Source organism: Amphiura filiformis, chromosome 2, assembly GCF_039555335.1.
Source record: "Amphiura filiformis chromosome 2, Afil_fr2py, whole genome shotgun sequence".
In the NCBI taxonomy this organism is placed as follows: Eukaryota; Metazoa; Echinodermata; class Ophiuroidea; order Amphilepidida; family Amphiuridae; genus Amphiura; species Amphiura filiformis.
The window spans coordinates 67154486-67167110 of record NC_092629.1 but is presented as its reverse complement, the minus strand read 5'-3'; the positions used below and the strand labels follow the sequence as shown (position 1 = coordinate 67167110).

The window sequence follows — 12625 nt, the reverse complement described above, 5'->3', positions numbered from 1 at the left end:
ATTGGCCTTATGAAAGTGTTGTATCCAACATTCCCGGATCGTGCAAACAAAAATTATCATTTTCGGGATTAACAATATGCCGATTTATATAACCTTTATCCTCAATAAATAGATAAAAAATAATATAACGAAAAATGTGTAGAACTATATATTAGGTGACAATTATTTGGTCTACTTTCGTGTTGCATTCTCATGGTTCCCTAGATGATTACTGACTGGCTATGAACCGCTATGCACGCGACGGGGATATAGTTTTGGATTCGAACAATGTCAGGTTCGTCACAGGGTCATTAACAAACGTGCTTAATTTCTTAATAGATCGAGTTATGTAAGTTTTTGCTGATGCAAGTACATTTTCCCCTATATATTATATATCTAAAAGTATAGTAATAAAACAAGAAGTTATAAGTACGTGTCGCGATTCTTGATAAGTAAATCCCTATGCAGACAACAGCATGCATTATTACTGAATCATATTAGTAAGATCATAATTAATAATGATGATAAATTGTAATTTGCTGTATGATAGACCTAAAGAAGTGTTAACTATATAAATGACCATACCAAACCCGATTATGCAACGCAGTCAAGCTTACATTAATTTGACTTATGTGTCATAAATGACTGTATCGACAAGGCATCAGACTTATCGAACATTATGATAAATTTATAGGGCTTTTAAAAGGCAACAACATGTTAAAACATCAACTGCTTTGTGTTCAAAAGTTGAAACATCAAAATTATTGATCTCAAAGAGTACGGCATACAAAATTCTTCAAAAACGATACAGTAGATATTTTGTAGAACTGAAAATTTGAAATAACAACAGAAATACGACATTCCAATGCAATGGACCAGAAAGCACGATTTTTGCAAACAATATTTATTCTGTCAAGAATAATCTACATAATACATTTGGATTTAAATTCAGTTTTCCTTATTGTTGATAATCTGATATTGATGAACTGCATAAAAATCAGAAAATATTACAATTGTCATTTATTCAGCGACTTTTAACACCTTGATATTTTCTCTAGCAACGCATTTTGACACCGCCAAAGGGTCTCGATAAATAATAACTCGCTTTATATTATATACACACCAAAATCATGAAAGCAACATAATAAAACACAAAGAAAATAGTATACCGGAATTCGTGACAATAGCATTTGCGCCAAGTACACGTATTTAAGTAAATTGTATTCTTTATTTCCTGCATGTCCTGGGGATTTTTTCAAGTTAAACATTCGGAACAAGGTGTCTAAGCAACCAAGTACAATGATTCGCCCTATATTTCTAGGCTGTTTTTGCAAACATTTCAGGACATTGACCAAGCATGTAGGAAGTCGGGTCTGCCTTTTCTTTACAACATTTGAAAAGAGCATTAACAATTTTGCTCTTGGCTAACTTAGGCCTCAAAAGGGCAGTGTTATACAGAAGTTCAGCTCTACTTTATAAAAGAAGTGTTCTTATCATGTCAATCCTAAGTTAAAAGTGTCACAGTTTTTAAGGAAATACTAACCCAATTACTACTACTATATATTCAACGGTTTTGGTCAAATTTAATATACGAGTCAGGCAAATTTGGTAGATTTTGCAATACACGCAAAAAATTGGGACATGGGCTTTGTCAAAATCAACCGCATGCATAGTGTTAATGTCAACATTAAGTGTCAGAAAGGTGATGTGTCACCTTGTGATGAGGATATTGGTCCCGACAAGCAGTCAATTAAAAATCGTTTCATAAAAATTTTAAAAAAAGCTTTTCGTTCTTGGGTGATGGTACTTTTTTGGTGCAAGACAGCAATAATGTTATAACGGTGACACTTCAAGTTATTTCAGCACATGTATTAGCCTACATCAAAGCTTCCTTTGGGCGCCTAATCCTTTTTAAAGGAATTCTTCTATACGCTCACAAAAAAGACGAACTTGTCTGATGATAATAATTATCGAAAACCATTCAACATTTGCAATAATTATTAATAATGTCGTCCATTCAAAGTTGATAAACTTTGCAATTATCACAGTGGAAGCAATACCACATCATTCCACATAAGTGGTCAGGAAAATACAGGCCTATATAAACATGATAAAGGCTATATTGCTTATGAATTCTTGACGACGAACTAATTATCCTGGTTATATTAAAGATGTGAGGACCAAAATTATCTGTGAATGGTAACTATCACACTGGGAGGCCTAAAAATAAAATAAATTGTACACACTTTCGTGATGCGTCATTTACCATTAAAAGGTTTGTATTGTTTGAAATCCGATCGTGAAATATTGAGAATTGGTCATAATGCAGAAAGATCCGGGGGTCTCTATCATGCATTTCTATTGAAATACATGAATAATTACGCTGGAGACAAGATAATTGTCATAATAATGCGTGAAAATCGTCTATAATTTGGTAAATCCATGAAAACAAATTATAGTTATGTGGTGGGGGATCTTCCTTTGTAGTATAACTTAAGGTGAGCTCCTGGGCCGGATTTTTGCAAATTTGCGTCTAAAGTATTAAACATGTTAAAAGTTTTAGTACTTTAAAGAAGACGACGGATTAGAAATCAAAACTCGACCGGCGGTTGAACCGCGTTCCGTTGTTTAGAACAGTTTAGAAACCGGCTCCAACCGGACGGAACCAGCGGTCGACCGCCGGTCGAGTTTTGATTTCATCTAGATGACTACCCCCGGTAGTCGTTAATTGCAGAAAAGAACACCCAGAAAACTATTAGGGCCTATAATTAAGTTATCGATAATATCATCCTCGCCATCATCATCATCATCGATATTTTCTCTATATTTCCCTTCATCAAATTCCCCTTCAATTTGGTCAAATAAATGGTTTTGCTAAACATTAGTGTCATTGTTAACATTGTTAATATGATAAATATTGGATCTGTGGTGGAGCATCTCAGTGTGTGGTGACGCCTTTGAACACCATCCTATGCAGAAATATCTCAAGAACGACAAATTCGATTGCGATTTGATTAATCAGTTAGAAAAATAGTATTATTTCTATGAATGACACAGCGTGAAGTGCTTAACTTTCTGGCGCTGGAACCAGGGATATGATGACTGAAGTAGATTGAAGTACAGATTAATGATTATCCGTTTACTGTATCCCTCCTATTTATAAATAATACAACTAAACATGCTGAATGGAATAATTCTGGAGTTTCATAAGCAAAAGTACTTCTGAAAATCTTCCCTATTTTGACACACTTCCTTAAATTGCTACCAGACACAAATTGTTTTCGACACATGAGCTTTTCTACATATCGACTGAAGCGACAGCAATTTTGGCTTTTGGTCGATAGGTAATAGGCCTACTATAATAATATCAACCGATTAAAAACTAGTAGAAGTTGTCAACATACTCGACTGATGAACAACTTCAAATGAGATGCACGCGCGTATAGCCTAGGCCTATAATCACATTTTGCAAATGGACCCCGATTTTACGGAATGCAGGCTTGATGTATAATTCTTATTGTTACAGCCAAAGAGGAATGATATGTTTATGGCGAAGTTTCAGGATAAACCGACCTACAAAATAGGATGTATCAATTCACTAACATAACAATTCATACACGAAAACAGTCATGACAGTCCTAGTCGTTATTTGGTTTCCTTGCGGAAACACGCATAACCTTAATGGGCTGCTCGATAATTATACATTGGAGCCTATGTATTTCGCGTTCTGTAAACAAAAAGCCACTGGATAATATCAGAAGCTTAACAATATTATTGTACATTTATTGCTTAAATTAACAAACACATTTGACCTGTATTGTTCAGTGATCGTTCTATATTAATTACTCACGCTATTTGTAAATCTTTGTTTTATACAAAATAATGACAAAGACAAATGAGTATATAAATCAATCATACAATTACAAAACAATTATCCAATTGACCGCTGTTTAATAAAAACAATGATAATTATGCCCAAAATATGGACCTTCCCGCCCTCAAAAAGGAGGAAAAATTGCTTATAAAAATGCATGTGGCTATTTTGAACATGCAGTTCATCATCATGAACTTATTTTCCTCAATTTAGTTGCTGCATCCCCTGACGATAATTATTAATAATGCCGCTTATATTCTTCTTTTATACGCTAGATCATAATGGATAGGCCTATCATAAAAATATTTTAAAAATATCAAATTGCAATTATATAAAACATTGCAGTAATCACTCAATCCCTGTTTGTTCATTCCGTCACGAACGTGTAATCAAAAACAAAAGTTATCTTTTCGGCAGATAAAATAGATAAAAGGTACAATTTGTTTTGAGTGATTAAATCGTAATATCAAAGTGATTAGTGATAATTCTTAGGTCAGTTCGTGTTTAAGCTAATTTATTCGCACCTGACTGTTATACTCTGATTTTTGTATTCGAGGGTTTAGAGCCACAAAGCCTCAACTCACAACCACCTGCTCCCACACACAGTGTCATCGCCCCGATATCTTCATGGCAGAAATCGCCATGGTAGGTTGAATCCACCGCCACGCATGCCCATTTAATTTTGTATCGACCTGTTTAATAGTTTTGAGTCGCATAATGGGCCGAAGGACATCTGACTATGTAGCGTCATAGGCATGATAGGGGCACGCGCACGGGGGTTCACGTGCCCCCCCCCCAATCGATTGCAAAATTTAGAAAATCCCATAGAAAAATTGCCAAAAACGGCTTGTGCCCCCCCCATCAGACCCGGTTCCCCCCCAATCGGATGAACCACGCTACGCCACTGAGGCCCCTCTAATGATCTCAAAATCCTCAAAAAGTGTTTCTTGTATAATTATTAGGGCCTACTATTATAATAAAGGCTGTAGAAAGTATCTCAACTTCCTACACTAGTTTTTGAAAAGTTGTTACTAAATTTCAAAAAAGTAAAAATACAATTGAAACCTTTAAAAAAGGAAGCGGGAGGGGACGTGACGCGTGATAGATGTTTATTTTTTTATTTGCCCTTATGTTAATAATTTTGTTCTGCAATGTGGGCCATCGTGGTCAGCGGGAAAAGGATAAGGGGGGGCTACTTATTTTGACGCGGGTGTGCGGATTGAGCTGCCGACCGTCGTTTTTATCAGGGCCTGGTTTTAACCATGGGCTATATCCATATTTCTACCGATTTTATAGTCGTAATTGGGTCGCTAAAAACTCATTGTTAGTAATTAGTAAGTATGAGAAAAAACTCTTTGAGTAAAATTTTTTTGACGAAACTGGGGTAAAAATTAAATGAATGGCCTATAAAATCTAAAATACAGGGCGGTCAGCATCCTACGAGGAGGGGGGTAAACTTCTGACATGGGCCGCGAGCTGCCCCTGGCCCCCGGCTACTGTTACACAACTTGATGTTCTGTTTGATCGGCTTTAATAGTATAAATAATACAAAAATGTTTGGGTGAAAAAAAATAACTAAAAATCCAAAAGGATCAAAATTTAGCTATCATTACTCGAAATGTCATTGCTTTTTATGGGGTGGGTGTACATAAACATAACATTAGAATAAAGGATATGCTAGTTTGCCCGAAATTTATGATATATCGCGAATTGCACACACAAACACTTTTTATTGTTTGGACGTGCTCTCATGGAATTTCCCACTTACAGTTTTGACAAAACAAAATTTTTATTACTTAGTTTACCAATTTGTGTATGTATTTGCATTTTTCTGTGAATTTTAAACAACATATTTCGCAACAAACTTGTTCAGAATTACGCTTACCTTTACCGGACGTTTTGTCCCGAAGAGGTAACGGTGAATTACGGCCAACGGGAACTTGATTAAATCGTCTGTGATCACCAGTAATTCCACGCGGTGCTGCGATCACCATTACTGCAGTTGTTAGAACTAGAAGAAACATATGTCCATACATTTTATCAGAGTGTTATAAAAGTTCCGGAGAAATAATTATTCCAAAATGTTATGATAAAAGTTTGTGATATTATTCCAATTTTTATGGAGTCCAGAAGTTAGTATAGTTCTCACAACACTGCGATAGAGTGCAGTGCAGGTACTTTGCACAGATAGTGCACGCGAACTTTTACCTGTCGTAGAGGGCAGTGTAAGTGTATCACTAATGGTACGTGTCAATCAATTACATAACGTAATATGATTGGTTGATTGATGCGGGATGCACCTGCTTGACCCAGCCCACGAAAAAAACTTTCAGTGACCCGTATACCCAACATTGGACATGTATGTAGGCCCCCTACTATTAATAATTACAAGGCCTATCGACTGACGTACGTAGCAGAAACCAAATTTTTGATACCATCTTTTTTCAAAAGACTGAGTAAGTTCATGTAAAATTGTAATGTCCAACCAGAGAAGAGCTTCTCTGGTCCAACTGATGTACTATGTATAGCGACCGAATTAGTAATACTGGTTTCTAGTGAAAGGGGAAAACTTCTTTATTGGCGATGAACTTACCCTACCGAATAGGGAAGCTTATATAAGTTTCCTTGTTTAGGTCGCCATTGCCAGGTGGGTAGGGGTAAATATAGGGTCCACAACTTACAAGTTCCCCCTAAATACTTTTTAAAATAAATCGAAAAATATTTGACAAAATGCAAACGTGTAAAAAGGTATGGGTAGCCGTATTTGTTTTACACATATGGACCAAATTAAAGCGTTACACGTCATTGTGTTCAGTCACAATGGTTCATGTAAAAAAAGAGACAGTTTTAAACAGTGATAAAAGTTGCATCTGAGTCCATAGGAGTCAGCTCTCAAACAATACAGTAGGGCAGGTCTATTCATATGTTTGTTAAAGAAAACCTGACTGCTATGGGCTCGGGTGCAACCCTTAAAACGGCCTCTTTTCTTATACAATTAACCATTGTGACTGAACACAATGATGTGTGATGCTATAAATTGCCCCCCCCCCCCCTGGGTAAAACAAACAGGGCTAAACATATCTTTTTTACATTTCGTGAAATATTTTTTGAATTATTCTAAAAAGTATTAGGGGGGACTTATAAGTTGTGGACCGTATAGTTTAGTAATAGATGGAAGAAGTGTAAATATGAAACGCTCAATTTAGGCTAAATAAAATTAAAAATTCGTCAAGTTTCCACCTTTTTGGAAAAGTGGAAGAGGATTTTTTTTTTCTAAATCATGATTGACAAAATAGAGCAGTTTCCCCACAAAATTGACACTAGCAGTTGTAGTTCTCAGCATATTTCAGGAAAACTTTGAAGCCTTTTTTAGATTAGGGGTTAGACCCCTTAGAGTTCCACAAAAATACTTGCAAGAGAAATTACAAAATATACATTGGTCAAAGGTCATTTGAGGTCAACTTGTAAATTTGGTCTTATGAACAATAATCAAATCCTATTGCAACCAAACTTGGGTCATAGCTGAATTTTGGGAGCCCTCATCTATTGGCGGTGTTCAAGGTCACATATTGAGGTCAAAGGTTATTTGAGGTCAACTGGTAAATTACCATTATTTAAGATTGTTAATGAACATTTGGTCTCATGAATAAAATCCTATGCAACCAAACTTGAGTCATAGCTGCACTATGGGAACCCTCAGCTAATGGTGGTATTCAAGGTCATATACTGAGGTCAAAGGTCATTTGAGGTCAACTTTAAATTTGGTCTTATGAAATAATCAAATCCTATTGCAACCAAACTTGGGTCATAGCTGCATTTTGGGAGCCCTCATCTATTGGTGGTTTTTCAATGTCACATATTGAGGTCAAAGGACATTTCAGGTCAACTGGTAAATTACCATTATTTAAGATTTTTGTGGTGAACATTTGGTCTCATGAACAATATAAATCCTAATGCAACCAAACTTGAATCATAATTGCATGCATTATGGGAATCCTCATCTATTGGTGGTGTTCAAGGTCATATATTGAGGTCAAAGGTCATTTGAGGTCAACTGGTAAATTACCAAATGTTATTTAAGACTTTTGGTTAAAATTTGGTCTCATATGAATAATTTAAATCCTAATGCAACCAAACTTGAGTCATAGCTGCACTATGGGAACCCTCAACTAAATGGTGGTGTTCAATGTCATATACGGAGGTCAAAGGTCATTTGAGGTCAACTTATAAACTTTGGTCAGACGACGGTGGACTACATTATTCAATGTGGCAACAGCCAAAAGCGTAAACAAAACAGACAATATGACGGCAACACTGCCTGCACGATGGACGCAATTATTTTTCCCGGAGCCAAGATCCGTTTTAGCTCTATTGGCGGGTGGCCCCATTACAGAAAAAAAAAAATGCACAAAATATATTTCCCAGTGCAATATATACGTTTTCACATGAAAATAAATAATTTTAAATTCAAAGAAAAAGAAGAAGAAAAATTTTAATCATCGCCGGGATGGGAATCGATCTCGGACCCTCTGCGTGGGGGCGAGATCCGTAACCACTACACCACGTAAACTCATTGATACATATAGGGGAAATTTTCAGTATATATAGTAACATATCGTGCGTTATTCATACCAACAAAAAAAACAACAACAGTACTTACAATGAGGTGAACCAGTGAACCTCAACGGATTTAGACTGATAAAATAGTGCTTAATAACATACGTACAGTTTTGGAATAATTTGAGACATTTTTGTGTTTACGTGTAAAACCAATGACGACGTCAAAATTGAGCCAATCTTGGCCGGCCCCCCCTGCTTTTGGTTAAAATTTGGTGCAAACTTAGGTCAAAGCTGCATTATGGGTACCTTCGTGTATTGATGGTGTCCAAGGTCACATACGGAGGTCAAAGGTCATTTAAAGCCATATCATAACATTTGCTGAAGAACGCCCTCACTGAATTTTTAAAATTCCTTTTTTTACACGATTAAATTGTACTTTATTAAACCAATACACCCTGCCAAAATCCAAGATTTTGAATAAAACGCCGGAACCGGCGCTTTATTATTATGATGGAATTATCAGTCGAACGCATACACGATGTTCATAACACACAGTACGTACACGGCGTGCGGGACGGTGATATACACAACAATGACCGAAGGAGTGGTACGTATTGGCGACATGTGCGCTGGTAGTAAATTCCAATTTTCTTTGCTTTGCCGTAGTAGTTCGGCTCAAAAATAAAAGGGGATATATCTGACAGTAAAAGCTAACGTTTTATGGCAAATAAATGCTAATCTATTTTGTTTGAAAATGTTATAATACCGTATGGCTTTAAGGTTATGTTTGTTTTTGTTTACCACTCATACAGTGTGAAATTTAATAGCTGATATTGTATAGACCACTTGACATGTGACGTCATTGCCCGGCAGTATGCGCACGCATTATGGTACTTTCCATTGTTCTTTGCCCTGCAGTGTGCGTGCGCATCGTAGTCTGCTCAGGGCATGTGTATTTTAAATCTCCCACCACATTTCATATAGTACAAGAAAGCCATTGAACAGTGAAGCGGTTCGTTCGGGCATATCGACAGACCAATCCCTCGCCTTTGTTGATAAACAATGATGTAAAGTGGTCTATACAATATCTTGCCAAACTAAAGTCGCCCCATTGTTGCCAATGTTACTGAAAAAGTTGGAAATGCAGTAAAATGTATAAACAAATCAAGGAATTGTCCAAAATGAACTCTACATTTTGAAGATTTCCTATTTTGAACCATTTCCAGAAATCCGAATTCCTCCATAGGGGTGTGCATCTATTTTCTGGAAAAGCTCAATTAGGCATGATCCATGATCCAGACCATTGAGCCGGGCCAACAGTGGGATAGATATGAAGTCCTATGGTATCTGGGAGTTACTGTTCCCCTGCTACCATGGTCCATGGCTAGAGTATTGCATGCTGGGAAGGCATCAATACACCCACTGGATGAAAAGAAGAACAACAGTGTCAAGTTTTAATTGGTCCTCCTGTAGGTTCATGGTTAATTCTGTTTAGTTATTAATGTTTTACAATTGTTTGTGTGAATTCATGTGTAAGTTTGTTTGCTTGGGTTTGTCTGCACTTTACCGTTACATGTCATGAAAGACATTGGAAACAGAAAATGCTACTGAATATTATTGGAATCTGTTAAAAGCATCGGTTTTAACTTAGGGTTCATGCTTAACTTTAATCACCTTGCCAATTGCAATATTAGACCAATCGCAATCACAGTTGTTCATTAATGCCCTACAAACATTTCAAATAGCACAGATTGTTTGTGTTTTTTTTCAAATAACTTTATTTTGGTTAGGCCAAAAAAAAAAAAAGGTTAAATCTCAAAGCTTTTGTAAAATCCCACGATTTGACAAAAAACAAATTCGGAAATTTTTTTTATTTAAAAAAAAAAATATATATTTTTTTCCAGAAAAAATCGGCGAAAATCAGACTTTTTTTCTCAAAATACCATGAAAAAAAGTCGGGAATAAAAAAAATTAAAAAAATCGCATTTCTTGTGAGCTTTGAGACAAACCTTTTTTTTTTTTTTGGCCTTATATAGACATGATTGGATATTTTGGCCCATGAAAACTTTCATTGTTAAATGAGTGCATTGTGTGAGATATTTTAGATGAGGTTCAAATTACGGGGGTTGGCCCGTTACTCCAAAAGGGCATTATTCTGAATTGAGAAAAACAGGTTTCACAACGAGGTCATTATTTCAAAACTTGGGTTGGGGTATGGGTTAAGGTATTAAAGGGTTATTATTACTGGGTGGATGATGCATGCACTAATGTTCCGAAGACCAATGTTTTTAGATAGCTTCAGTTCATGTGCCCTCTTTTGATAAACATTTTCAGCTTTAAAATTGGCCAAGTTTCAGCTGGGATCCTGCTTATGTTTAGTAAATCCGTCCCCAAAACCCAGTCCCCACCCAGGTGGTGTATGACGTGCAGTCCCTAAATTCAGTAAATTTTCATCGTCAACCGTGTAATTGAATGGGATTATTTTGAAATTTTAAAACGCTTGAAATATCACAAACAAATAGGCCTATGTTGATAAATAATATAAATACAAGCTAAAACCGTTGGGGTTCGATAATGAACCCCACAAAACTAACAGTATATGGAAAATGCCATACGGCGGGCGGTTTCACGAGTTGCCGGCTCGATCATGTCATCCGCCGCCTGTCCCCCACCCTTTGAAAATCTGCTTGGCAAATACATGCTAGAACATCATTGAGCCCCCTCCCCCCAACCAGGACAATCAGGGAGTCTCAACTAGCCAGATTGATACCACCACCAACTGAAACTGGAATGATTATGTGAATCCCCAACAGATGAACCAAGTTGGCGCCTTTGTTCACCCCCCTCCCCCTTGTGCTGTCCCTACCCAAAGTGATTCTCATTGCATCTGACAAGCTGTAGGCATATTTATGTAGTGGAAGTACATCATCATTCAGCAAAAGCAAAAGGAAAATGGAACTGAACTCAAATTCCAATCAACAGGCATTTTGACATAATGAAAGTTTTATGAGGCTTGTAATTACAAACAATGTCAATTATAAATGGTTAGTTAGCAGAACAATTCATCTATTTAGTATTTACAGAGCGATTTACTAAGGTGGTTTGGCCATTTATTCAAGAGGTTACAGAGTTGAGGTCATTGGCCCTCAAAATTCAAGAAATTTTGGTAATTTTGTTGGTTCTTGGTAAGAGTTTCTTAACTCTTGGAGATACATATTATTATTCAAAATAAAGGAGAACACAAAGTACTGCAATTTTGCAAATTGTATTTGAGGGTGCTGTTATTAAAGATGCTTTCGCTACATTGAGAATAATATTGATTGATCTTGTATTTTGTCAACATATTATAACTCATTTTATTTGAAAGAAGTACTCTTTAGGATTCATAAGGCCTAAAAAATTGTTTGATTGGCATAACATTAGGGTAGGTTGGTAAGGATTTTTTTTTTACTTTTGAAGCTGTATTGTATTTGATACTAGACTATGCCATAGTCGAATTTTATTAAAAATATGTTATTATTAGTCATGATGAACCCATTTCGTTGAACTCAAAATTATACTGATGTTTATTAAAATTAAAGTATTCAATAGTAAAATGGTCATAAAGAGTTAAAAATATCAGATGATTAGCTACAATAAAAGTAATTGAATGCAACATTATCTTGCATAATTATAATGGCTCACTTTAATACTGAACAATTCTGATTTTGGAATCTACCAGTTTATTGATAGCGAACCCGAAAATCCGACTATGGACTTTGAATTTTAAGCAGAACTTTACCCGGGACTTTGCTCTCTAAAACACACTGTCAAGCATACTTGTTTATCAGTCCATTAACCACAAGTACTAAGCATGGTATAGTACAAGACGCGCTAGATGTTTGATGAGAGATTAACTTTTGCATCAAACAAAAGCGCCGCAAATACCACAGACAGTTGTTTACGGTGTAGTCAATGGTAATGGCGCAGGCCCGGAAGATTTAAACCATAGCGAGATATGGGCGACCAATCACAAGGCAGATCCATTTAAAGATGCATTACATCATGGCCAATTTTAGTTAGGCCAGAAATTGGCCTAACTCTCCATAGAGTCCCGTGTTACAAATTTTAACCGCAAGGCAAAGTCAGTAGTCCACTTGGGAAGCTAACAAACAGAGGGAGTGCGGTGACTGAAAAGATCAGATACAGATGTGAAAATCTATCAGTTGCACA

General features: G+C 36.3%; 2 protein-coding genes across 2 annotated transcripts in view; one reads left to right on the top strand and one right to left on the bottom strand.

Annotated features, from left to right (window-relative positions):
• The window catches only part of LOC140146545 (uncharacterized), a 49609-nt gene extending 43568 nt beyond the window's left edge, over positions 1-6041 (bottom strand). The window contains 1 exon segment of the mRNA XM_072168421.1: positions 5739-6041. Within this exon segment, the coding sequence (XP_072024522.1) occupies positions 5739-5889 (151 nt within the window). The 5' untranslated portion in view covers positions 5890-6041.
• The window catches only part of LOC140136621 (uncharacterized), a 157339-nt gene that overhangs the window by 90868 nt on the left and 53846 nt on the right, over positions 1-12625 (top strand). The gene's annotated exons all lie outside the window — the stretch shown is intronic.